The following is a 26,821-nucleotide window of genomic DNA, read 5'->3' on the forward strand; positions in this document are numbered from 1 at the left end:
AAATTTACTATCAACTTTAACAGCTGGTTACAGCATAAGAATTATAGAAGTACTAGGATTTGAATTCACAACCTTGAGGTAAGAAAAGCTTATCTCACCCAATGAGGAAAACAAATTACTTTTTAAAACTTGAAGATGAGAATAATAATTTCATAGGCTGTGAATCTATGACACTAAAATTTGTGAATTCAGTAAACTAATTGAGCTCTGAATTCCTTGGAAGATGTAGTAATTAACACTTTAAAATAATAGGATTCACTATACTTGAACTTTATGTAGCCAGTAATTTCTGTGACTTCTAAACAATGATAATTATTGGCAGTTTAGGCCATTCATTGTAACCAAACTTATGCACATCTTCCTAGGAAAATCTTTGTACCATTTCCAAGCTGAGACTTCCTGTGTCCACTTTATTCTCTGGTAATGTGTTAAATTTTTCAGAATTCTTCTACATGGGTAGGATACTCTATGTACTAAATTATACACCATGCCCCTGTAAAACTAGCCTCAAAATAAAAGAATAAAGTTATTAGATTATAACATTCCTTAAAACACTTAGAATTCATAGCTTTTATGTATGAAAGCAAGTTTATGCCATAAACACTGACCTATTAAATAGATTAAGCTGGGGACATAGCTCAATAACTGTGCTGTTAAAGCTGGCTTCAGTGTAAGAGTGCACCAGTGTCAAAAACCCTGTAATATGACCTAGGAGTCCAGCAATGATGATGCAAATGAAACAAGATTCATATCAAACATAGGTTCAGTCTAGCATCAAGTTCAATGAAACATTCTTGCATTATAAAGCTTAGGGTGCAGTTCCTAATGCAGCCTGAGTGAGAGAAGGAGATGTCCACTGATGAGAAGTGTTCTCCGGGAGATCTCATCCTGGCTGCTGTGTCCTTCCCCAGGATCTGTCACTGCGAAGGAGACGAAGAGAGTCCCCTCATCACACCCTGTCGCTGCACGGGCACCCTGCGCTTTGTCCACCAGTCCTGCCTCCACCAGTGGATCAAGAGCTCAGATACGCGTTGCTGTGAGCTCTGCAAGTATGACTTCATCATGGAGACCAAGCTCAAACCCCTCCGGAAGGTACAGTATCTGTAGGCATTGGTTTGGAAGAGAGAACTTGCAAAGCAGGCTTGTTTTAAAAATCCATTTCTTTCTCCAGTAAGATTTTGCTAATATTCGTGAAGAGTATGTGTCTTATATTGGGCTCCATATATAAAACCCTATGTGTCTTATACACATAAGCCTCAATATGTAAAATGCAGCCAAATGTTTGCAGATAATTCTTCCTTCTTCTTTGTTTTATATTCTAGACCCTCTGATTTTTATATCACTCTTCAGTGTCAAGAAGTATATGTGTGTGAACGTATATATGGGTGTGCATGCAAAATATTCTTGTAATTCAATGTAATTGAATTGATGGGAACTATGAGAATGTTGTACTTCCTCAGGTCAATTCCCAAGAAGGTTAGATAATAGATTACAATAAATAACATGAACTCATCTAATTTCCTGAAAGTCAGGCATTAGGTAATATTAGAGAATGATTTCTTCTATAAGGTGTGGACTTTTTTCTGTGCTTGCCTTTATTTGGAAATTTGGTCTGAAGGTTCATATATAATTTGAGTAGATAGAAGAGGTTATTTTCCATAATGTACACTGAGCTCTAAGACAGAGGTAAGTGCATTTTTATATATAAATTTAATCTTCAAATTCCTCATCTATGTTCTCTTTTTCTAAAGAATAAAGGTAAGAATATGAGAAAAAGATAAAGTTAGCATCTCACTCAAAACTGGCAGAGGAAAACTTGTAAAGGATACAAAGAAAATGAACTTTATATAATCCATGCTTGATAGCCAGGCCCCTGGATTCTTGCACGTAACATATTCATCTTGTTATCCAACTGCAACCTTGCATATATGGATGCCTCAATTTCCAGATGGGAGCGTGGAGACGGCAGTTTAAATAATGACTGTGCCCAGAGCTGCTTTCTCCTTTAAATTAAATGCGAAGAGAAAGTGGATAAAAAGAACATTGCTTGGAAATAAACACGATGGGTTCTGGGATGAGCAGAGATTTAAAGCAAACAAGAACATTCGAGTAGGCATCTGATTGGTGGCTGGCCATCACAATTCTTCATCAAAAATTTATAAATTATGGAGAGAGAGGATAGCATTCCCTGCTTGTATGGTTGCCTTGATTTTAAAAATGTGCAAGTGGTTTAGAGTTGTTAAAACGGATGCACAAAATGTCTTTGAGATACACATTGTTTGTTTTTGACATACGGGGTGACCCAAGTGCCAAAAGGTGACACTCTGTTCCTCAGGTCCCAGAGCAATCAAATGCCAAAAATAGAAGTGGACCCTCACTCCTTGCCCTTTGCCTTTTCCACTGAACAGACACTGTGCGTTGTCTGGAGCAGCTAAATGACACATTGGGCCCCACGATTCTGTACCTTCCTCTTCTAACTCTGCAGGGAACTAAAGGTCATTTCATGGCATCTGTATATTTCTCCATGGCTTTTCCTCAGCTTGCATCTATATACAATTTTCACTTCAGCTTTGTCAAAAACAATATTTCAATTTGAAGGCCACAATCTAGAATAATAAAATATTCACATTTTCTCATCGTCATACTGTCCACCCTCTCCCCCTTTTTGTGGAGTGAACAGTACATGATGCTGTGTGTAACTTGAAAAGTCTCCTTGTTACACCTTCAGCTTTCATAGAGTCATCCCTTAAAATATAAGTTTGGCCTCTTTTTAATACTTCATTCTCAATAATTGATAAACCTACCAGGAAGTTCTTTTTTCCCCTCAACTAACCTGTTTATAAACCAGAGAAATGCAGTGAATACACCTATCTTTTTAATAAATATGAATATTCATTATATACTAAGAAGATAATAACTATGTTCTTAGTAATGAATATGTTGTGGCAACCTAGTGGGCACCTACTATCTGTTGATTAATGAAATACCCTAGTTTTTTAAATATTTCCTTTGATTGGTCATAAATATTAATGGAGGACAGCATGTCAACGTCCTTCATTTTTAATAGCATTTGTGTATCTACAGAGGATGTTAGAATCCCATCCAGAGGTTGCTTCCTGACATCCCATGGATGTGGTTTAAATTTGAAGTAGTTTTAAATGTGTGCTTTAAATTTGAACTTAAAAATTGAATTAGTTACCAACATTTAAAGAAGTGATTCTTTTATGTAAAGTTCCACAGATCTGTATTGAAAAATTACAGTATTTGGTTTTACTGGAACCACCTTCCCACAGGACAACAACCAGGGGAGCTAGATGATGGCCAGTCCTTTCAGAAGGCTCTTTGCCTTTACGCTCTCCGCCTTTCTCAGTCATTTCTCTCTTTCTGATCCCGAGACCTAGTGCCAACTCCACTCACCTGAGGTCCGCTGTGGCTCTAGTGAAGGTAGCTCAAATTCTCGTCTAATACATAGTCCTAGACACGAGGAACACGCATTCTATCCCTGCCTCTAGGATTTATGGGCTTCAAAAACCTAGAAAAAGTATTCCAAACTTCCACTTGCTCCTCTAAACCAGTGGGGTTCTGGGATAACACTTCAACAGCAGCATGCAAAATGACTTTTCAGATTCTGCGGTGGTACAAACTATGCAGAGATGAGGCATTTAAAAACTTTTCTAGATGGCTTGTTTTGATGGCACTAAGATTCATCCACAGTTTCCTTTTGGTAGCTTTCAAGTGGTCATTAAGAATGACAGGCACAGAATTGGGTTAGAATATATTCGAGGTACATTCAATTAATTGCTCTCAATGCAGTAATTTCATTACAGCTTATAACATTCTAAAGACCAACCACATGAAACAGTTAATTTAGCTAATGATTCTGGGTTTCTACCATTAGCCAATGGAAGCAGGATATTCTGTTTAGGTGGAATAGCTTCTTAAATTAGAAAGGTGCAAAGCTCCATAGTCTGATGAACCTTAGGGCTTAATAGTTAGTCTCTAAAGATATCAGTTAAACCTTACTTCATTAATTGCTAATATTACCACACCAAAATCTATAGTTAGTAAATTCCTCAAGGTGTCCTGATGTTTTCAGAAGAAAATCTTTAAAGTCTAAATAAAGTCAAGAGCTTATTTGAGAAAAAGCAATTTTCATCATCTTTAAGTCAGTAAGTAGCGCAGCCACTTTTATAACATTCAAGAAAAGTCCCATTAATCTTCGGAGTTACCCGGGTTGGCAATAATTCTCAAGACCAAGAAAAGTCAAAAAGCCAAAAATATAGAAAGCAGAGTGATGACTCGGTGGGATTTGGCAACGGCACGGTGTCAGGGAGGAAGCGTAAACTAATCTCCCGTTCTGACTTAGAAGAGCTGCAGGGGTTCAGGTCTGAAGCAGTCCTGAGCCGGGGCAGCCAGCTGCTGGGTATGTAGCTAAGCCTGAAGACAGCAAACGCTACTGACAACTTCATGTCCTCGCCGAAACTATTTCCTTATATAGTTTTCCATATACAAACTATTGGACAAATATTCAACTCTACGAATCCATTTATTCCATGTCTCATTTCTACAAATAAAATGAGGCAATTACCTTTGCTTAAGTAACAGTTGGGTTGAACCATATGCACCTGTCATTCTTGCAGATTAAAAACAGTTGAATGTTGGAAAGTTCATAGTATGTAAGTTCTATGTGAACACATTATGCCATATAAAAAGGAACAATCATTTTGGTGTTTTATATTTCCACCATAATGACTTATGATGCTTTAGTTGCAATATCTATTTTAAAAAATGGAGAAATCTGTTTGAGAAATACTATGTTAATTCCTTCCTTTCCCTAATTTCATGTAGCATCCCATCTTTTAAAAGAGCCAAGAGACTATGTAAGTTATCAAGTGCCCAAAGGTGATTATTGATTCCCTGCTGAACTGGAGATCTTGCAATTTATAGCGCAAAAAAAGGGGCAAGGCAAGGAATGTGATTAGATTCCAGTGAATAGTGTTTGCCTAATCATATTAAAAATGTAAAATGCATCATTTGCTTACCATTATGGGGGATTTGCACTTTCACATAATTCAACCACCACATATTGAATTTCTACCATGTGCCAGATATTTAGAATAGATCAGTTAATTAATGTAATCTTCATTACCATACCATTTTCTATGTAGGCATACACGAATCCCATTTTACAGATAAGGAAACAGATACAGTGTCAAACTTACTTGAAATCACATACCCCAGAGCTTTCTCATTCTAAAATTTATACCCATGACACTGGGACTCACTGCCTTAAGTTGCTGAAATCCTCGGCCTTCAAGCATCAAAGCATTAGCTTTTATTCAAACCATTTCTAATGCAAATCTTTTTAAACAATTTTATAAAGTAAAACTCTTTCTAAAAATCTGCCTTCTTAAACATGCATGTTTTACCCAATGTATTTTCCTAATATCAAGTTACATCATTACATAAACATCAGTTGTTTTGCAGGCTCAAAAACATTAACAGCCGCAGTAGCTTGAAAAACATGTAAAGCTGTTTATCCTCATTCGGCTCCCACTGTTCTGCTGTGTGTTGAAAGCCCCTCTATCTGCTTTTTGTTGTTTCTCTCTTTTCCCTACTCTCAGAGCATCCAATTGTTACTTTTTTGTTCCTCCAATAGCCTTTATTCAACTTCTTACATAGCTACTGCTTTTCTACTTCAAACAACAAAAAAAGACCAGAGTTATAGAACTGGGTCTAGAAAAAGCTGAAGTCAGTTCTAGATGAATTCCTGCAAGATTCTATTTTGATCATTGAGAAGAGTTTTAGTGGCATAAACATTCTGGCATCATTCTCAGCGTCTTAGAGTTCTCTTTGGCATTCTTCTCAATTTTCAATTTTACTCAAACTGTCTGGGATTCCATGATGGAAAAAAAAACCCAAAACCCTTCAGTGATGAAGATTTCCATTGCCTCCAGGCTGTTTCCCTATAATAGTAGTCCAGTTTGGGGTTTGCTGTTCAATTTCTTCAAAAATATATCAGCCTGAAGGCCAAGGAAATCTCTGCTCTACTATGAGGCCAGACAAAGCTTTCTTACACTTCTTGCAAAAAAAAAAAATCCTCATAATTTGCAACACATGCTCGTTCTCTCATCATTTTGCTGTGTTTCAGTTCCATTACTAATATAAGCTCTAAGTGCATCTAAGTGATTTAAAATAATCATGGGAAATGATTATGTTTTCAAATTCACACTCCCCAGATGAGCCAGGTAAGTTTTCCACAGCAAATTTCTCACTGCCCAGTGGCAATGTCTACAGACAGACACTTCCTTTTACCTTCTCACAGCTTCATTCAAGGAGAAGCCCAAGGGACTGCTTAGTTGATTGCTGTGGGAAGGAAGGACAAATAAACTACAAAATAACAAAAAGAGTATCATTATAGGAAAACTATTTCAAATCAATCGAAGCGTTATCTTTTCCACTAAAAAGTGTTGGGGTTTTTTTGCTTGTTTTATTGCCTTAACACATTCATGTTCTCAGAACTACAATTGATATTTTTATTAAAATAATATTCCAGTATGAGTAGATAACACTGCTAACATGTCATATGTCAAAGTATGAGATGGAAAATACAGTGGCTCATGCCTTTTTCCAGTAGATACTTGGGATTTCTTATAGGACCTCATCCTTTTGTCTTTTGAAGAAATACTAGTAGGTCGATTAGTCTTAAAAATGTAAAAAAAAAATATGTAGTCAACTGGGATCAGTATTATAGATAGTTTGTGCAAAGTAGAAATATTCTTCTCTGAGCAGCAGAAGAACTTATTCTTCCATGAAGCTTCTATCCATAAACACAGTACAACCTCCAGGCAGATTGGAGGCCACATCGGCAGCAAAGTGTGCCCTGAGTACTTTTTTCTGCGGAGGTCCCAGTGATGCCCATTTCACTCAGCTCGCTGTTCTATCTACCATGTGGCAGTTGTGCTCCGCAGTGAACCACATAGGTAAAAGCACTGCTCTCAGCGAGCATGTAGTCTACCGCAGAAAGATGACATAGGATGAATTACTTGCAATATTTTGTAATAAATTTAAGAGGCATGGTAGTCGCTGGGTGGTGGTGTGGGGATCAAGAATTTTCTGTAACTCCTGAGGGAATCGTAAGTGAAAGTAATTCAAAGAGAGCAAGCCACCATATGTTCGGTTTTTACTTATGAGACCATCCATATTACAAGATTGTTTTCTATAATGACTGGGAACACATAGCAAGATGACTGTCTTTTCTCTTTGGTTTTCCATGTTTCCCATAACCTAGGCTAACCAAGAAGGTATTTTTTTAGCAGTCGGACAGCCAGGACACTGGGGAGAGAGAACTGGGAATAGAGGGCAGAATTTGGCAGGAGGTCTGAAAGGATGTCTCAAAATTCCTGAGTCACCATTGTTGGCTGGAACATTTCTCTTCAGCACTTGTTATTGGTAGCTTCAATTATACACTACTTCTGTTCTGTTTCTCTCTTTGAAAATTATCACTTGAAGGATAGCACCTGATTTGCATGGCAAGAATATACCTTGTATCGCTATTCCAGATATGAAAAGAAACACTTAGCTTACATTAGATTTACCATTAAGGTCTCGAACAGGATACAGCTCCAACATGGGGGAAATCCGTTTTTGTTTTGGCAAAGAGAAGGGACACAAAATGGAACTTCTTTTATATATTCTTTTATATATTGTGTATTTTGATATTTGAAACATAAACTGTGGTTGAAATGATGGAATCAATATTACAGTGGTCCATATGGAAGGCATGAAATCATCACATTCGAATGTGCAGAAGCATATGTACACCCACGTGTGTGCCCGCACGCACACACAAACAGTTACAAATAAAGATTTCCCTAAAGCATCATCTTATGATTGAGTTTTTTTTTAATGGGAAAAAAAGTTGTATTTGTCTCTCATTTAAATTTTTCAAGATGGTACAATGATTGAGCTTTAAATTACTTTTATATTTAAATTTTCCTCCAGTTAATGACTTTTTTCTTTCTCAGCTAGTTTTTTTAAAAATTTATTATCGTAATTTCTCAAATCTTGGCATAAAGTATAAGGACAAATTTCCCTAAATTTTTGGCTTAATTTAATGAATGATAAGACACTAAAAATCAATATGGATTTTTTAAAGTAAATATTTTAGAGAAATCACATTTCTTTTCTATTAGATGGACAAGTAAGAGAAATAAAGATGACGTTGATAAGATCTATCTGGAAAGATGGTGTCCAGCCCCATTGTACATCCACCAGTATGTCTGGGTGATATGATCAATATTATAAGGAGAAACATGGCTGAAAGTTTTCATTTCATTTGCTAACTAATCTCCCACAAGCCTACTTCCTTCCAATTTTCCACCTTTCTCTAAATGGTACCATCAAGTCCCACATGGATATACCACCCCTCAGCCTCATCTTACCAATACTATTATCTTGCATATGAATGGTTTACCCCAAATTAGGTTGATTCCTCTCAGCCACAGGTACAGCAGAACCTGCCCCTGTGAAATGTATAGCATGGAATATTATAAAATGTGGGGGAAGTGGGGCAGGGGGCAGAGAAGTTGGGCAATCCACACCCAGTTTTTTTTCTCATCCTCTCTGGTAGAGAGGTGAATGATGGGCAGAGAGAGAGGCAAGCTATGTTACTCTAATGGAGGTCTCTAAACATGAAAACATGAAGCAAAGGAAATAAAGAGGCTAACCGAGAGGCCAACAGAGCTTCAATTGTAGGAACCTCCCTCAAGAAGACTCCATACCTCCATCCCTAACCACAGTTCAAACAGGAAAGGAGAGAGTACTGGGCTAGGAGTCAGATAATCAGAACTTAATTCTGCTTCTGAAGTTTAATCCCTCTGACTCTTGCTTCAGTTTGTTCATGAAACTGGACAAGATTCTGTTTTAAGTTTATTTCAAGTTAAAAATCTGTGATTTTATGAAAGGCACACTGAGGAATATACTTGAGAAAGAAAGAAAAAGAGAGTGAGAGGGAAGGAAGGAAGGAAGGATAGAAGGAAAGGAAGGAAGGAAGGGAAAGAGAAAGAGGAAGGAAGGAAAAAGGACGGAAGGGGAAGGGAGAGGAAGGGAAGGGAAGGGAGAAAGACAAACCTCACGTTCCAGTGAATTTTAAATGTTCTTAATATAAAGAAAAACAGGTGTAGTAAGAATCCTTCAAGTCAACAGCAGCTTAGATTGTGCAGGACAGGGTGCTGAGCAATGAAGAGTCCACGGTTCAAGTCCTAAAGAAATTACATGTGTGCTTTCTTAATTTTCCTTAATACCCTTTAAAGGAAACCTTGATTAGAAACCATGATTAGAAATACGAAGCACGCTCTCTCCATATTTAAAAAAGAGAAAACTTTAAAAGGCATAACTAAAGAAAGACAGAGAAGGAACAAGGAGAGAAGAAAGGGAGAAGGAAGAAAAAGGAGAGGGTTCGAGGGTAGTTGACTGTTAAGAAGGCATCCTGAAAGGTGACTGAAAGCTGGATGTAAGTGGCCCAAGCCACAGTTTGGGTTTCCCCGCCTCCCCCACCTTATAAATTGTAAGCAGGTGGTTAAAGGCTTAAGTAAAGCAGATTCGAGTGGGTTTTGAAAGCACACATGGAAGCCGTCTGACCCTGAGAGAAGAGGTGGGCTGGGCTGGAAGCCATTTTCTCCTTGGCACAGTAAAGGCAACCAGTGTAGATTAGAGGTCTTAGCCAATGGGTTAGTTGAGTCTAAGAAAGATATTCTGTTGAAAGGTAGGGTTTCTGTAACTGTAGAGCTGGTTTACTACAAGAGCTGATATTTTGATGACATGTTTTTATTAATGGGCGAAGCCAACATATTTTTGAGCTACGTGTTTTCTGCATTTAAGAAACGGCATATCTTCTAAGAGACTGCTAACCTCCTGCTGGACTCTATTCATAAACACGACCGCACCAAAGCAAGCTGTGTCTGAACAGCCACGCTGGAAGGGGTTCGTTGGTGCCCAGTTATGATTCACTACTAAATGGAGGTAGGGAGTTTGAAAATGAATGACTTGCAATATTTTGAAATAGACTTAAAAATGATATGAGAGATAATTTTTGTAATTCTGGACAGGATTAATATAATGACAACTATTAAATTATAACTGAAGGAAAGCTGATGAGAATTTTTAGGTAAAAATATAGTCAATTTTACAACTGCCTCTCTGTTCTACTAGGGGAACAATTTAATTTAAATAAATTAAGATGGAAAAGTTGTCGAATGAGTGTCAGGAGCAAGAAGTAGGATTCCCAAAGACAGTCCTCCAAACTGGCTGAGAAATAACACCAACGATGTCTGTGAGACCTGCTCAGTCTCACAGATGATTTACTGGGTTTCAGAGACCAGACAGGTAAGATGAGCGAATGAGGAAGTCTGGTTCTATGAGGAAATGACGATCTGGTGCTGGGGGACAGACAAGGAGTGGTGGAGACTGGTGTTCTGGAGTGGGTGTGCCTACTCTAACCCACTAGCAACACCTGACTCATCTGAGCCCTCGGGCACGGAGAACCATCAAGCTGCCGGTGCTTCTGTTTGGCATTCATGATGAAATTCCTCACCCCATGATGCCCAACAAACATGCCTGGAGCCTCTGGTCTTCTTGGGCCATTGCTCCTGCATCATCCATAGGCCAATTAGTACAACCGTATGCTTTACCTGGGGAACATGATCCCAGCAAGCCAGCTAAGCATGTCTTCCTCCAGGTACCTTGGCTGAGAGGGGCTGGCTGGCACTGATGACCTTCTGTATGACTTCTGACTCAGCCACACAGCTGAGGAAGGTCTGTAAACCAATGAGCTGTCAATGGCAGCAGAGGCATAGTACATAAAATGATGGAGATAAACGCCCGAAGCACCACCTACTATGTTTAAAAGTGATGTCTTCTAGAGGATGGTAAAGGAAAGTGCGGAAAGGTCTAGAAGGATGCAGGAAACTCTCATAAAATGAAATTCTATGTAGTATTTAAATGAATTCTTGTAGGTTTATGGAAACGAATCTCAAAAATGAATCAAGTTTTGGTTATTCCATAGGCCTGAGGAAGCACATGAGATTCCACAGCCCTAAGCAGCTCCCAGGTGATGCCAGTGCAGACACGCTTTCTGTAGCTTTGACTCACGTGAGGAGGAAGGAATTCCTAAAGCAGATCTTTCAGTCAGTCTGATGATATCAAAAAGAAGCCTCCGTTAGGTACTAGGGAGTCTTTCACATCTCTCCCGGACTTTCTAGACTCTGTGAAAGATTGTCTCAGAACTTTCATCGGGGAACATTCTCTAGCTAAAATTTAAAAGGAAATTAGTGGGGAAACTGGTGAAATCCTAATAAAGCCTGCAGTTTAGTTACTATTAATGTACTAATATTGCTTTCTTTTGACTAATGTAAGATGTTGATGTGAGGGGAAAGTGAGTGAGGGGTATACACAACTTTTGTAACATTTTCATAAACCTAAAATTATTCCAAAAGTAAAAGTTTATTTAAAATGTTAAATAAAAGAATGAATAACAAAAGAGGTAACTGCTGACATATTCTTATTAGACTAGTGAGAAAAGTAAAGAAGGGGGGACCCAGAGTCCTTCTTGTTCTCTGTTCATCTTTGACTACTGATAGCCCCAGAAATCGAAAAACCTTTGGCCTCTACAGAAAAAAGATTGTAAACCACTGAATCTAAAAAAACCACACACAAGACCCAAGTATTATTAAACATCTTACTCAAAATTAGACATTTGAGCAAAGTGAGGACCAGAATATAAGTTTCTTCTGGTATATTTATCACCAACTGTAGATTTTATTTAGATACTCCTGCTTCCTTCTCTAAAATTTAAGGGTTTTTTTTAATGTGACCACAAGATGGACTCACATTTCACCTAGTTAGATCCCATGAGAGACTGACCACCTGTGTGGTTACACTAAGTAGACCAAAGCGCAGATGGCTCACGTACTGTGAGAAATAAAATCATTGGAAAAAGATGAGTTCTGTCTTCTTAGATAAAAATCCCTGTTTTTCGGTGGTTCTATAAGAGCTTTTGAGTGGAAGGTGTGATGGTCAGCTTGTCAGTTGATATGGCCAAAGGATTAGCTAAGAGCACAGACAATGGCTTCCAGCTTGGAGTCTCTGTATTCTTATCTTGACCTAGAAGTCCCAATGTTTAGGACTGAAGCAGAAACCATTCATCATGACGACTTTGGCATGCCTCCCAAGTAATATGCCTATTTTTTACCTGCTGTACGGTCAGGGAGTCATTGTTCGCGCCACGCCTGTTCATCTGTCTCTTCTAAAGATACTTCCAAAAAGCAATGCCTCCATTCATTCACTTTAAATTATTCATAGGCTTAGAGTGAAGGTTTTTGCCTTGAATGAACACAAAGCCTTGTGAATAACACTGGCCTTTAATATAGGTGATGAGTCCATTTATTATGCTATCTATTACCCAGGAGAAAGAAAATAAATGTCACTTTGAACAAAAACATTGTTTGTTCTTGCACTCAATGGCACCCTCTGCGAGGTTACTTTGACCCTGAACATGTTGCAGCTGTCACTGTCTACCCATTTATATTGTCTTATTGTTGTTCAATTACAGCTGTCCCAGTTTTTCCTCCATTGCTCTCCCTTGCTCCCCCACCCCCTACACAGTCAATCCCCACCCTGTTGTCCATGTCCATGGGTCCTTTATACATGTTCCTTGACTAGACGCTTTCCCTTCATCCCCCCATTATTCCCCTTCCCCCTCCCCTCTAGTCACTGTCAGTTTGTTCTTTATTTCCCTATCTCTGGTTCTATTTTGCTCATTTGTTTGTTTTGTTCATTAGGTTCCACTTAAAGGTGAGATCATATGGTATTTGTCTTTCACTGCCTGGCTTATTTCACTTAGCATAATGATCTCCAGTTCCATCCATACCATCATGAAGGGTAGGGGATCCTTCTTTCTTTCTGCTGTGTAGTATTCCATTGTGTAAATTTACCACGGTTCTTTTATCCACTCATTTACTGACAGGGACTTACGTTGCTTCCAGCACTTGGCTGTTGTAAATAATGCTGCCAGGAGCATTAGGGTGCATAGGTTCTTTTGGGTTGGTGTTTCAGGATTATTAAGGTATAATCCCAGCAGTGGAATTGCTTGGTCAAAAGGCAGTTCCATTTTTAGTTTTTTGAGGAAATTCCATAATGTTTTCCTTAGAGGCTGCACCAGTCTGCATTCCCACCAACAGTGCACTAGAGTCCCCTTTTCTCCACATCCTTGCCAGCACTTGTCGTTTGTTGATTTGTTAATGATGGCCATTCTGACCGGTGTGAGGTGGTATCTCATTGCATTTACCCATTTATACCATCTTAACTCATCCGAGCTTGGGCTAATGCTTCTTAACTTTGCAATTACAGAGGCAGCTCCTCTGCCCCTAGAGTGTGTCATTCAAGTCTCAATTCCCTTGCATGACCTTAATACCTTATGACCTTGCAGGACATACAAAGAGAAGGCCAGCCCAGCCACACAGTAGGTCTCCTTCACCCAGGGCCCATCTCTGATAATATCAGATGGACCAAAGTATGAGGCTATGTTGAAAACAAAACACATAACTGCAGTTTAAGCCAAAGAAAAGCAAAGCCCCATTTATCTTTCAAAAAATCATTTATGAAAGAAAATTCCAAGTTCCTTGTTCAAAATTGCTTTATGGTGACTTTTAGAGGAAGAGTATCAAAACTGTCTACTAAGAACAATTTCACCAAGGGACCCTTTGTGAGGGAAGGAAACAAATTAGTTCAATAATGTAGGTTTTTAGTAACAGGCTTTGTCTGAGAGGAGTAACTCTCTCAGATAAATCCCTGCTCAGCCCTGCCAGAATAATTGCATCACAAGGCACACATTAGCAGGTTTTGTTTTCTATGGAACTAATAACTACCTTTGTTGTGGTAATCCTTATGATGCTCATTATTAAGAACACTCAACAGGGGCAGGTGACATTTCCCATAGAGAAGGTTTGTGGGAGACTCCAGTGGAAATCGGGAGAGCCTGGGCAAGATACGTTTTTCCTAGCAGAATCGACTTACAGAGAATAGGCAGGGACTCCTGAAATCTTGTTGGGGGGCTCAATTGTCTGGAGGAGGGGTGACTGACTCTTGAATAAAACCCTTGAACATCTGTTTTCTTCCTGCTTTCCTGACCATCTTGCCCACCCAGATTTTTCACCTATTTTCTAACAAGGTTACTGACAAAAAGTGAGAACTAATATTTTACAGGTCAGGTAACACTGTCTTGCAGTGGAATTAGTTTTCTTTTAACCTAATTTGGTAGATGGTTTCCAATCTTGTCATACTAGACAGTCCCGCATTGCCATGGATTTCTTGATGCAACTAACCCATGTTGTCAAGGCAACCCACAGCACTGTTTTCTCCGCTCCGGAAAACCATTTTAAATCACAATCATCTCTTATAATACATGGGGTCAAAGACACCCCCTGTATGCACAAGGCTATTACTTTTTTATAAGATACCATGTCATTACAGTGAAAGAATTTGACTTCAGGGGTGATGTGTGTAGTAAAGCATTAAAGTTAAAGTGATCCCATAGCATTTATGTCCTAGCTCCACATTTCCAGGAGGTGTGAGGGTGTTTACTACAGGCAGTTGCAATTTTGAAGCTGTAGTAACAATGTTGGCATATCTGACTAATTTCTATGTAAATTGATTGCAATCAACAGCTTTTCATGGTTTGTGAAATTAAACCACTTAAAAGCGAAGTACTCTCTGGGGTTAATATTACCCACGTGTTGTGTATTTTTTCCTTTTTTAAGAGTGAAGACCTGTTTTGAGAGTTCTTCCTGTGTAAGTGGGGTAACCCCCAGTCCTCTGAAAAGCTGTGCACATCGACTTGAGTCCGGGGACCGAGACCCAGGCTCCTAAAGGCTGTTCTAAGAGAAACCCGATGGAGGGAGAGTGAGGATTGTTTTCCGTTTTTGCTAGCTCACTGTTAATGAGAAAAACATGGATGAAGATTTTTACTGAGGTTTGAAAACTAGGATCTTTATTTCTTTATTTCTTCTCATTATGAGCTCAATTTTGGGTAGTTCAGTCTCTATTGTATCTTAAGGGTACAATTATTCTTTTTTAAATAATATATTTTTATTGAATTTATTAGAATTAAATTGATTAATTAAATAGGTTTCTAGTATACAAGTCTATAATACATCATCTCTATATCGTATTGTGTGTTCACCACTCACGGTCTAGTCTCCTTCCATCACCATTCATCCCCCGTACCCTCTTTTACCTACCTGACCCCACCCTCTTCCCTCTTGTAATCATCCTACGGATGTCTGGGTCTATGAGGGTTTTTATTTCTTTGCTTAATTACTTTCCCTCTTCACCTAGCCCTCCAACTCCTCCACCCTGACAGCTGTCATTCTGTCCTCTCTCTGAGTCTGTTTCTATTTTGTTTGTTTGTTCATTTTGTTCATTAGATTCCACATGAAAGTGAAATCCTATTGCACTTGTCCCTCTCTGATTTCACTTAACATACTATCCTCTAGGTCCAGCCATGCTGTTCCAAAAGGTAAGATTTCCTTCTTGTTTAAGGCTGAGTAGTATTCCATTGGGTAAATATGCCACAGCTTTTGGACCACTCGTCTACCAGTGGGCCCTGGGATGGCTTCCAAATCTTGGCTGTTGTCAATGGCACTGCAGTGCACATAGGGGTGCTTACATTCTTTTGAATCCATGTTTTGGGTTTCTTTGAATATATCCCCAGAAGCAGCATCTTGGTAATAACATTTATAGGGTACATTTAACTTACATAGTGATTGGAAGTGATTCTTAGTCACTCATCAACTACTATTGATCGGGGTTTCCAGTTAATTTTTCAAACATTTATAAGACTTCCTGCATCTCACATTTTTGTTCAAATGTTGATTATGTAAACATTGAAACAAAAAATCATGTTTCAGTTCATGGTTCCCAAAGGTCTGAGAACACAAATATGTGGCTTTAAAAGAAGTTCCTCTCTGGGTCTTAATGGCTCAGGACATTTTTGTGTTGAACGTAGATCAGATAAAATACGTACCTGAGCTCCTTTCAGTTGCCATTCTTATTTCAATAAGCTAAGAAATTTTATTCATATAAAATAGTGCAAATTATCATACTCACTGTTGAAGAATTGGCATTATTTTCTTTCCATTATTGAGAGTTGACAGAGCAGGCATTCAAACGTCAGTCAGCCTACAAAGCCCTGTAGCTTGCGTCATTCAGCCCTCTCCTGCTACAGCCTTCAAAACTTGCCAGCACTGCATCTCCATACCCAAAGGATTGAGCTTGCTTGCAGAAATGCAAACCAAAAAGTAAGGTGAATGGTTAAGGTGGTTAGTAGTAAAAGAGAATGAGTGGAGTAAAATCACAAGGCAAACATACGGAAGATACAAACCACAGGTCTGGTATACTATTTGTGTGGAAAGGGTAATTTGCTTCCAAAATGCTTAGCAATTGAGGCAAGGAGGGAAATGTGAGCAATTAAATAATGTATAGTATATACATGTAAATATTTCAGAAAATACACAGATTATCAGGACAATGTGGTCCTAGGGACATTTCCCTCTTGAGTTGCCATTAAGTACATTTGATAGAGGTATAGATCTTTTATAGTGATGATACACTAAATGAATTATATCCGCAGCTACAAATATTGCCAGAATGTACTGGTTGCTTATGGTGCCAAGCAGTGTGCTGCATGCTTTATTATAGACCCCGCCTCATTTAAGCCTCCTCCAAAACACAAAATAGGTGTTCTTGTAGTGTCACAAGTAAGAAAACTCAAGTGAGGCAGAGAGAGGTTATAAGTTGTCTAAGGCCTCAGTTTTTGTGCATAAGAATTAGAACAGCCAAATCAACTTCAAAAAGAAGCACAAAGTTGAAGGACTATATGAACTGAATTAAATGCTACCAAAAAGCTGCAAGGAAACCTACAAGAATTAAGGCAATGTCACGTAGTTGTCAAGACTGACAAATACATCAGTGGACCAGCCTAGAGAGTGCAGAAATAGACCCACACATATACAGTCCAGTAATTTGCCAAAGAAACAAAAGTAATTCAGTAAGGGAAGGATGGTCTTTTTAATAAAAGCAACAAATACATTATGATCCACATCTCACTCCATATATAAAAATTAACTCAAAATGTGTCCAATAAATGTAAAACTTAAAATAGCATGTCCAGGAGGAAAACCTTCATTAACTTTGGATTAGGCAAAGATACTTAGATATGACACCAAAGCAAAATCTATGTAAGACAAATTGATATATTTGACTTTGTCAAAATCAAAAACATCTCCTATTCAAAAGTCTCTGTTAAGATGATGAAATAGCAAGCTACATATTGGGGAAAATATCTTTAAATTACGTATCTGATGAAGGACTTGTATCGCCTATATGTAAAGAATCCTGAAAGCTCAACAAAATACATATATTGTATATCATATTATATGTTATATATCTCCAATAAATTAAAGTGGGTCAGGAATGTCAATAGACATTTCATCAAAGAAGTTGTACAAATAGCAAGTGAAAACATAAAAAATGTTTAACAGCATTAGTCAGCACAGAAATGCACATTAAAACCACAGTGATGCCTCTACACTGAAATTAAACAGACTGGTCATTCCAAGGCTTGGGAAGATATGGAGGGACTGACTTGTGGAAACACAGAATGGTCCAGCTACTTCGGAAAAACGGTTTGGCCATTTTTTTTAACAGTTAAAAAAAAACACCAACCATACAATCTAGCCATCTCACCCCAAGGCATTTACCCAATTGAAGTAAAAGTGTGTGTCCACAGGGAGACTTGTACAGGAAAGTTCATTACAACTCTAAATTTCGTAGCCCCAGAATCACTGGTTGTCTGTCTAGGGGTCATGCTGAGGGGTAGGAGGAAATATAAAAAGAAAAAGGGAAACTGGAATGATAGATATGTTCATGTTCTTAGTTGTGTTAGTTTCACAGGTGTATAATATGTATCAAAATTTATCAACTTTTACACTTTAACATATGTAGGATAAATGGCAATTATATCTCAATAAAGTTATGGTTTTAAATTTTGTAAATAGAAAACAGTTTGTGTCTTGGGGTCTCACAATTGTTCGGTTCTAGCTTCTCCCCAGTAGAGAGACAGTAGAAGGCTTCCCCATTACCATTCCACCAGATATCCGGGCTGACCCCTTTTCTATGTGTACAAATGTCTTGGGACGGGGCGGGGGCGGGAAAGGGAGCAGCCATGCTGGTTATGCAGATCGGTTCTGAGAGAAGCTTGGTAGCCAATGAGTGAATCGATGGATAGAGATCAATTACAGTCCTGGGCTCCAGGACACAAGTGCAGACAATTGGCAGGTTTAAAGTTAAGGATGGATGGTCTTTGAGGGATGAATCAGGCACTGTGGGTCTCACCTGTTCGACATCTCTCCAAGTGGTCCTCTGTTGGACCAGTCTCCGAGTTCTTCCCAAGTAGTGGGGCCTCTTCCTGCTAGAGGAGCTTCTGGATGAACCATATTATCCTCTAGGCTCCCAGCATGCATATGATTTTCCTCCTCCCTCCCTTCTCTGCACTCTTCTTAGCACAAAAGACACCTGCCTTTATACTTTCCTAATTGTCAACCACTTCCTATATGTTCCCACCTCCATTCTGTGGGTGCTCCAAAGAAATAAAAATATATAAGAATTTATTTTTGATTTTAAAATGGTCTGAATATTTACATTCTAATATACATTATGTGCACATAAAGAAAAAAAGATTGAAGATATATATTACAGATGAGATTATAAGTGATTTCATTTGTTTTACTTTTCTGTATTTCATTAATTTTCTATGAGTTAATAAAATAATAAACTATGGTGAAATAAGAGCTGAGAGAGACATACAAACAGGTTTTCATGTTGAAGGGAAGGGAGTTTTATATAAAGAGAGAGAGATAAAAATAAATTTAAAAGATACAGGATGAAAAATCATAGAGGGATGTTTTGTCCTCTTGGCTGAGAGAGAAGGAAGTAAGAAGGGTGTGATGCATTTATAAATACGAGTTCAGTCTGAAGACAGGAAGTTATGGGAGTTTTCCCATGAAAGTATCATTGTTTTCCAAAATAAAAATAATGCTTAATAAGAGCCACTGGCAAGATGGCAGTTCCTTCCCTGCCCTGGGAAAAAAACTAGGAGCAGGGCCTATGGTTTCACACTCTCTTCAGCGCATCCTCCATGCAGCTGCAATAATGGTCTTTCTAAAACCCTGGTCACCCAAACTCCTTTTTGCCTCACTCCTTGGAAATATGCTAAAACTTGGCCCAAACTTCAAATTCATGATCTGGGACAATTTATACCCTACACCTGCCTACAACTTATTTTCTCTGTTTCCACATATTCCATCCATGCAGGCTGCCCCACTTCTGTTCATGGAATGTGATCTCTGTAGATTTTGTCCCCAAATCCACTCATCTTCGCATTTGGTGAGTTCAGGTACAGGAAAGAAATCCAGTCATGAAGCCACAACCTTCCACTTTCTTCCCAGCCATCCCCAACTCTCTCAGTTCCTCTCCATCCCCCCAACTCCTCAGAACGACAGAGAAGCTGTTCCCATCATCTCACTCAAAGACATCAGCGACCTCAGGTCCCTTCTGGTCTTGCTTTTCACCTCAATTAGTCATAAAGAAATTTCTTTTTTAAATTTTGTATTTATTGATTTGAGAGAGAGAGAAGAAGGGAGAGACAGAGAGAGTGAGTAAGGGAGGGAAAGACAGGGAGAGAGAGGGAGGTGAGAGAGAGAAAGAGAGAGAAAAACATCAATTTGTTCTTCTTTTTTATGCATTCATTGGTGCATTCATTGGTGACCGGGAATCAAACCCACAACCTTGGCATACTGGGAAGATGCCCCAACCAACTGAGCTACAAAACTCCATGAAGGAAATATAAGAACATTTCCTACCTCTCTCTGCACATTAGTCCATGTCAATCCCATGCCCCATGCTCCTGTGCTTTGGGTTGATAACCAAGGCTCTTCATTATCTGGACTGTCCCTTCTTCCCACCTCCTCATGTTCTTATTCAGTCTTCGCAGTTTACTCAGACAGATCTCTGTCCCACACAACTCCACAGATTTTCACATAACCCAAAGTTACCTCTCTCCTTTCCCCCTTTATCATGCTCAGCTCAAGCACTGGAAAGCTTGTGTGATCTTTGACAGGAAGGGGATATTTAGTGGAAATATTATACCTTCCTGCTCCATTTTCAATGTAGGTAGCTAAACTCCACCTCTCTGTCTTTATAACAACAAATTCTTAGAACAACATTGGGTTGGTTTACCATTTAATTTGTATCCCTTTGCAGGAATCCAATGGCACTAGAGAAACAGACCACTGAATTGGCAGTAGAGAAAGGTGTTTATTTTCAGAACTTTAATAATTGGGAATGAAGGACATAAAGAAGCAAGGCCAACCCATTTTTATTAGCTTTCCATCAAAAATAACACTACTAAATAAGTAAATAAACTTTTGAATAAGACTTCCTCTCATACTCACTTCTCACTTAGGCTAGGAATAAACATGGAAGCTGTTTCTAGAATTTCACCTGTGTCCCAAGAAATTCCACATGGACAGCAAACAGACCTAAAGGATCATTCTTTATATATATATTTATTATTATTTTTAATTAATTAATTTTTATTCAGTTACAATTGTCTGCATTTTCTCCCCTTCTGCTGCTGGGATTATACCCTAAGAACCCTGAAACACCCATCTAAAAGAACCTATGCACCCCAATGTTCATAGCAGCACAATTTACAATAGCCAAGTACTGGAAGCAACCTAAGTGCCCATCAGCAAATGAGTGGATCAAAAAATTATGGTACATTTACACAATGGAATTCTACACAGCAGAGAGAAAGAAGGAGCTTATACCCTTTGCAATGGCATGGATGGAACTGGAGAGCATTATGCTAAGTGAAATAAGCCAGGTGGTGAGGGACAACTACCATATGATCTCACCTTTAACTGGAACATAATCAACAAAATAAAAAAGCAAACAAAATATAACCAGAGACATTGAAATTAAGAACATTGTAACAATAGCCAGAGGGGAGTGGGGAGGGGATAGTGGGGAGAGGGGTCTATAGGAGCTACTATAAAGGACACAAGGACAAAATCAAGGGGGAGGGTAGAGGTGGGGGAGGGAGGTAAAGGATCATTCTATGAAACAGAGTCCTTGGCAAGGGCTCTTGAAGGTCCAGAACAAAACTGCTCAGTGTCCTCGGAACTGAAACCTTCCTTTGCTTCATAAGGAAAGGTTTCAGTTTGGAGGACACTGAGCCTCCCGAAAGGTCCCCTTGGTTCAGGATGAGTTCTTAAATGGAGGAAAACTCGGTGGGGGGCTGGTAGGACAGGACACAGTCATCTTTCTCGTAGAACAGAATATAGGGACACATTCGAACATTGCCAGGTGACCATGCACGAGCGTCTCACCTTCTCTCCCACCACCCAGCAGGCTGAGGATCAGCTTTTGGGACTTGGAATCCAGGAAATCCCAGCTGCAGAGCTATTTTTGTTTTCCAAATATGTTGATAAGGAGAAAATCCTGAGATGTCCTAAATTAAATTAATAGCAGGCCCGAGGGAGGAAGGAAGAGACAAAAAGGGGTTAATCATTGCAGTGCTCAACCAACAAAAGACTGTTCACCTCCCTGGTGTATGTTGGAATTATCAAATTAACTCCCAGGTGGCTATTTCTGAGATTATCTAAAAAGAGAATAGCCAGGCGCAGCAAAACCACAGGAGCCTCTGCTTCTCACGGAGACCTGAGCTTCCTGGGCTCTGCTGCTCCTGTCCCAGGACTGCCCACTTCGCCTTCTCCCACCGCTTTGTCTAGAGCTAATGCAAATCCTTTCAGAACAGCTACGTCTTTCTCCCCCTGCCTGATGCACAAAATGCTTGCAGAACTCCAGGACCACAACCTTGTCTTTTCTACCTAGCATGCTGCTGGTAGTTTAGACTCCATGTCCCTACATGATCTTTTCGTTCTTCCAGTTACACTTAACATTCAATATTATTTTATACTAATTCAGGGGTACAGCATAGTGGTGAAACATTTATATAACTTACACAGTGATCCCCCTGATAAGTCTAGTACCCACCTGGCCCCATACACAGTTATTACAACCGCATTGACTCTATTCCCTGTGCTGTACTTCACATCCCCATGGCTAGTTTGTAACTGCCAATCTGTTCTTCTCAATCTCTTCACCTTTTCACCCAGCCCCCTAAACCACTGACCCTCTGGTGACCCTCAGTTTGTTCTCTGTATCTGTCAGTCTGTTTCTGTTTTATTTGTTCACTTAATTTGTTCTTTATATTTCATGTAAGTGAAACCATATGGTATTTGTCTTTCACTGTCTGGCATTTTTCACTTAGCATAAAACCCTCTAGGTCCACAGAGGCCTAACAAACCCTTTGTTTTACACAGACCTTTCTGCTGTGGGAGTAAACACTCTTGTTTCACATGTCTAGTTCCTGAACTGCAGGTTTCATTTCCAGCCTGTGGAGAGTGTATGTATCACCTCCTGCCCTTCCCTGGCCCGGTGCTTCCTGATTTTGCAAAAAGTTGAGATATTACTATTAAATCAGTTCTAGGGAAAACAGTTTAATGGCAGGGCATTTAATCTGGAGAGTGTCTTGGACCTCTTTGAGAATCCAGTGAAAATTATGGACCCCTCCCCAGAAAAAGAAAATGCAAACAATATTTTGACACAAAATGTAGGGAATGTATATACCCCTGGAAACTCTGAAGGACTCTTTAAAAAAATGTCTTTAGTTCTAGGACAGAATTCCTAGCAAAGGCTGAGTCTCTAAAATGTCAAAACAAGTTTAAAGGTATTATGTTAAGCCAATTAATTATACTTCATATCAAATTACTGAAAAAACTGATTTTTCATACAACTGAAAACCATTTGTTTTATTTGTATTATTTGCATTGTAGTTGAAGTATAAAATCTGAATCAGAATTTAGAGATTAAGGCTTCATTGATTGCCATTTAATTTAGAAATTAAATATATTTATCAGATTTATTTTTTTCAAATTTGTATGTGGCTAAAATATTCTGAGAGTAAAAAAAAACCCCACAAAACAAACTCGATCATGTCACACATGACGTTCAGATATGACACTACTGTTAAAGCAGGTTAGAGATAGGTTGTAGGAGTTTTTGTTTACCCAGGAAAGTCAGCATTTCGACAATGGGCTGTCAGTGAAATTGGGCTCCCTGTTGTACAATGCAGATTTTATGGAGAAACTTCTCTTTTTCTGTGCTGCCACCCAAAGGAATGCCTTAGAAAGATAACTAAACACACACACACACACACACACAACTAAAAGACTGGGGAAGGGGAGAGTAGCACAAAATCAAAGCCCATTATCTGTTGTCAGTGGACAATTATACAGCCTCCTGTTCTAACAAATACACACAAAACTCCACAGTTATGACCCTAACGTTTTAAACTTCATGAAAGCGGGAATCTTGGCTGTGTTGTTCCCTGACACCTCGAAAACATCTGATATGTTGGGATGCTTCGATAATTAGCCCCTGAATGAAAAAAAAAAATCTACCCTGGGCAAATCAGTTCCATTTTCTGGTGTCCGTTTTTCCTAGAAAATGAGGGGGTAAAATTGGGTCTTCGTAGGCATCCTCTAATGTTCCCAGTCTCTGTGATTCTGCCCCGTGGAGGGGCACTTTCTCCAAAACAGCAAGGCTTTGATCATTTTAGGCACCAAGGTTGACAAGTGGCCTGTGTTGGCCCCTCATGTGCTAAGGATATTCACCGGGAGGCAGGAAGGGAGCGCCACACGGTAGAAATAGGAGAAACGGCTTCTGGGAAAGGGCAGTGCAGATGGCAGTAGTGAATCCAAGAATCCGAGGCCAGGACCTCAGTCTCTGGAGAGGAAGGAATATGCCATTTTATGAAACGTAATCCAATTGTTCTTTGTATTCATTATGAAGTCACGGTCCTGTGATTAATTAGGTATTCCATGGCCAGGCACCCAGATTTTCTGCTGGTTCAACGTGCCTGAAGCAGTAATATACTGATATCTCTTCCCCGAAGTATAAGATAATATTTTTCACCATAACCTTCAAAATAAAACAGAAAATCAAGTTTTGGCTAGATAGTTTAAAAGAAACTTTGTTTAAAGGCATCTGTTCAGTCTTTAAATAATTCGTGTTCTTACATGACAACATGTTAATCAACCCGGATTTGGGTGGGGTTTTCTTGGAGGAGGGTGGGAGAGGTGGAAATATTTTTACTCTTGTAGAAAAAGTATTATAAATTAGAGCTTATTTCTTATTTAATATTTCCAAAAATTGTTCTCTCCTTAGGGAAATAATTCGCAAACTTCAGCACGCATAAAACTCGGTTGGTGTGCTCATTAAGAATGCAGGTTCCTAGGCCCTCCGCTATGGACCTGGACAGAACCTGGGGATTTGCTAGTTTAACTGTTACCATAGCAGTTTCAATGCAGGTGTGCCGAAGTACCACGTAACAGCTCCCTTCTAGATAGACCTGTAAAATAAGCATTTGTTCCTTTTCCTCAAATCGTCTTGTGGTAGCATTGCACCCTCTAGTGGACAATTTTATTCAAATACCTTGCCCCAAACAGGAAATCCCATCTCGTAAAGTCTTTGACAGGAAACAGTGGGAAATCAAGAAAAGATTTTAAGAAAATGGTTTAATATAACATCAAATTCACAAGTATTGAGATATACATTTAATATGTAACATACATTTTATAGAAGAGGAAAATTTAATCCTGATAAAGCCTACTGAATAATAGAGCTAAACTGTTTTTTACAAATATTTGAGTAACTGTGAATTTACTGGTCATAGTATTTTTAGGCTATTCTTATCTGTAAGCTTGATATTTTCACATAACAGTTTCTAGCATATCAGTACAATAACTTAGATCTTCCAATTGCTCCCTTCTGGGCATCTTTTAGTGCCTGGTGGCCCTTTGGCACCTCCTCATGTTGGCCTCTGACATCCACGGCTCTTTGGATGTCTGTTTTACACACGGTGGCTTCCATCTCTTTGGAAAATGCTGCTTGTCGATGCTAATACTTCAAGGGTCACAAACCCCGATGCCCACAGGTACCTAGCAGGTAATATAAATGAGTGAAGTAGCAGAGTGGTGGGAGTAAGGCAAAGTGAAATTTGTGATATTTCCAGGGACTCAAAAATAATGATAATTTTCTAAAGCTCACTCTGGGTCTAATAAAACATCTGTGAACTGGGTAACACTTCGTTTCCTAAACGCAGTAGGGACCCCGGGTTTTCCTGAGGACAGGCTGTGGGCTAACGGTTGATGGATGTTTTCTCGTATAATTCTAACCACAACCCACCACAAGGGGCAGCGTCACTGTCTCGATTTTACCAGTGAGAAACTAGAGCTTAAGGAGGTAGGTTACCCACCCTAAAATAGTTGAGATTTCCTACTCAGGGTTTTAATCCAGGTCTGCCTGACCCCAGTCACTGTGCCCCAGGGCCTCCCTGAGCGTGTGGCTTCTTGCTGTCACAATGTTCTTCTTTCCTCACCCATGACCCCACCCGCTGCTTCTCCCCATATCTCCCCACTCCTCTCACTTTTTTGCAACATCTTCTGTGTTCTGTTGGCTTCTGATTCTACTGGTGTCTGCATTTGAACAACTTCTCTTCTGGTAGTTGAAACCTCTGTCCGCATCGGCAGTGAGCTGCAGTTTTTAGTAACTGATGGCTCCCATCATAAGCAAGCATCTCAATACAATGTGCTTTTACTATTTCTTAAATAAGTGTACCTATTTTTAAAGCTTTAAAGTGGTTGGATTTGTTGTTGTTGTTGTTATAAGTTGAATGTGATCTGTTTTAACACCTCTACTTTTCTCCTCCATCGCACTTTTCCAAGTACTTTTTACAAATACAGGAAGGTGAGCTCTCTCAGGGAACTCCCGTTATATCAGATGGTCTCAAAAATTGTTTTGGAAAAAGCAAACATTGAGTCTTCATCTGTGGAAAGCCCAGTTAATTACCTTTGAAGAAAAAGAAGCATCTCTTTTACTTATCGATTCCAGGAACTTCTTGGGTGTTGCAATCACTAAGACAGCTCGACAAAGGTGCCTGGGGCACAATTCTGGACCCTCTGGGTCAGACCGCCTTTCATGTACTATGTTACTCAGAGAAGACTAGTTATAACACTCACATTAATGCCTTCATGTGATCTGGAATGTTCCAGTCCCTGTTTGTCCCTTTGTGAAAACTATCACCCAGAACAGTGTTTCTTTGGGACGAATTAACATAATATTTCAAATTAAATTTCCAGGCAAAAATTATGAAAATTTACCGGAGCATATATTGTAATCTGTGATTTTTTTCAATCCTAACAAAAAAGCTATAATTGTGCAGTCTTTTAAATGAATGTACCTCGTATATGCACAGTAACTCATCCACTTACCCTTCTTTGTACAAATAGTTAACAAAAATAAAACTGTATTTCCCTCCTAAGATATTCATTTTTCAGAAAAGTCTGTTTGTACTTGAAAAATAGCTGGGGATCGGCTTTGGCTGCCTTAATTCTGCATGCACAAATCCAACTCACCCTTTCCCCATCCTCCCATGGGGTTTTCAAAAAGAAGATGAGTGCAGTTGGAGCCCAGTTGGATGTGTGCTGCAGGTCATCCTAACTCCCCCAGTTAGGATAACCATTTGCTAAATTCTTCATAGGCACCTGACACTGTTCTGTGCTTACACACATTAACTCTC

General features: G+C 39.2%; 1 protein-coding gene across 1 annotated transcript in view; it reads left to right on the top strand.

Moving 5' to 3' along the window:
• The window catches only part of MARCHF1 (membrane associated ring-CH-type finger 1), a 538,948-nt gene that overhangs the window by 496,467 nt on the left and 15,660 nt on the right, over positions 1-26,821 (top strand). Inside the window, 1 exon segment of the mRNA XM_071219163.1 lies at positions 912-1,092. Coding sequence (XP_071075264.1) covers positions 912-1,092 — 181 coding nt within the window.

This window comes from Desmodus rotundus, chromosome 9, assembly GCF_022682495.2.
Source record: "Desmodus rotundus isolate HL8 chromosome 9, HLdesRot8A.1, whole genome shotgun sequence".
Taxonomy (NCBI): Eukaryota; Metazoa; Chordata; class Mammalia; order Chiroptera; family Phyllostomidae; genus Desmodus; species Desmodus rotundus.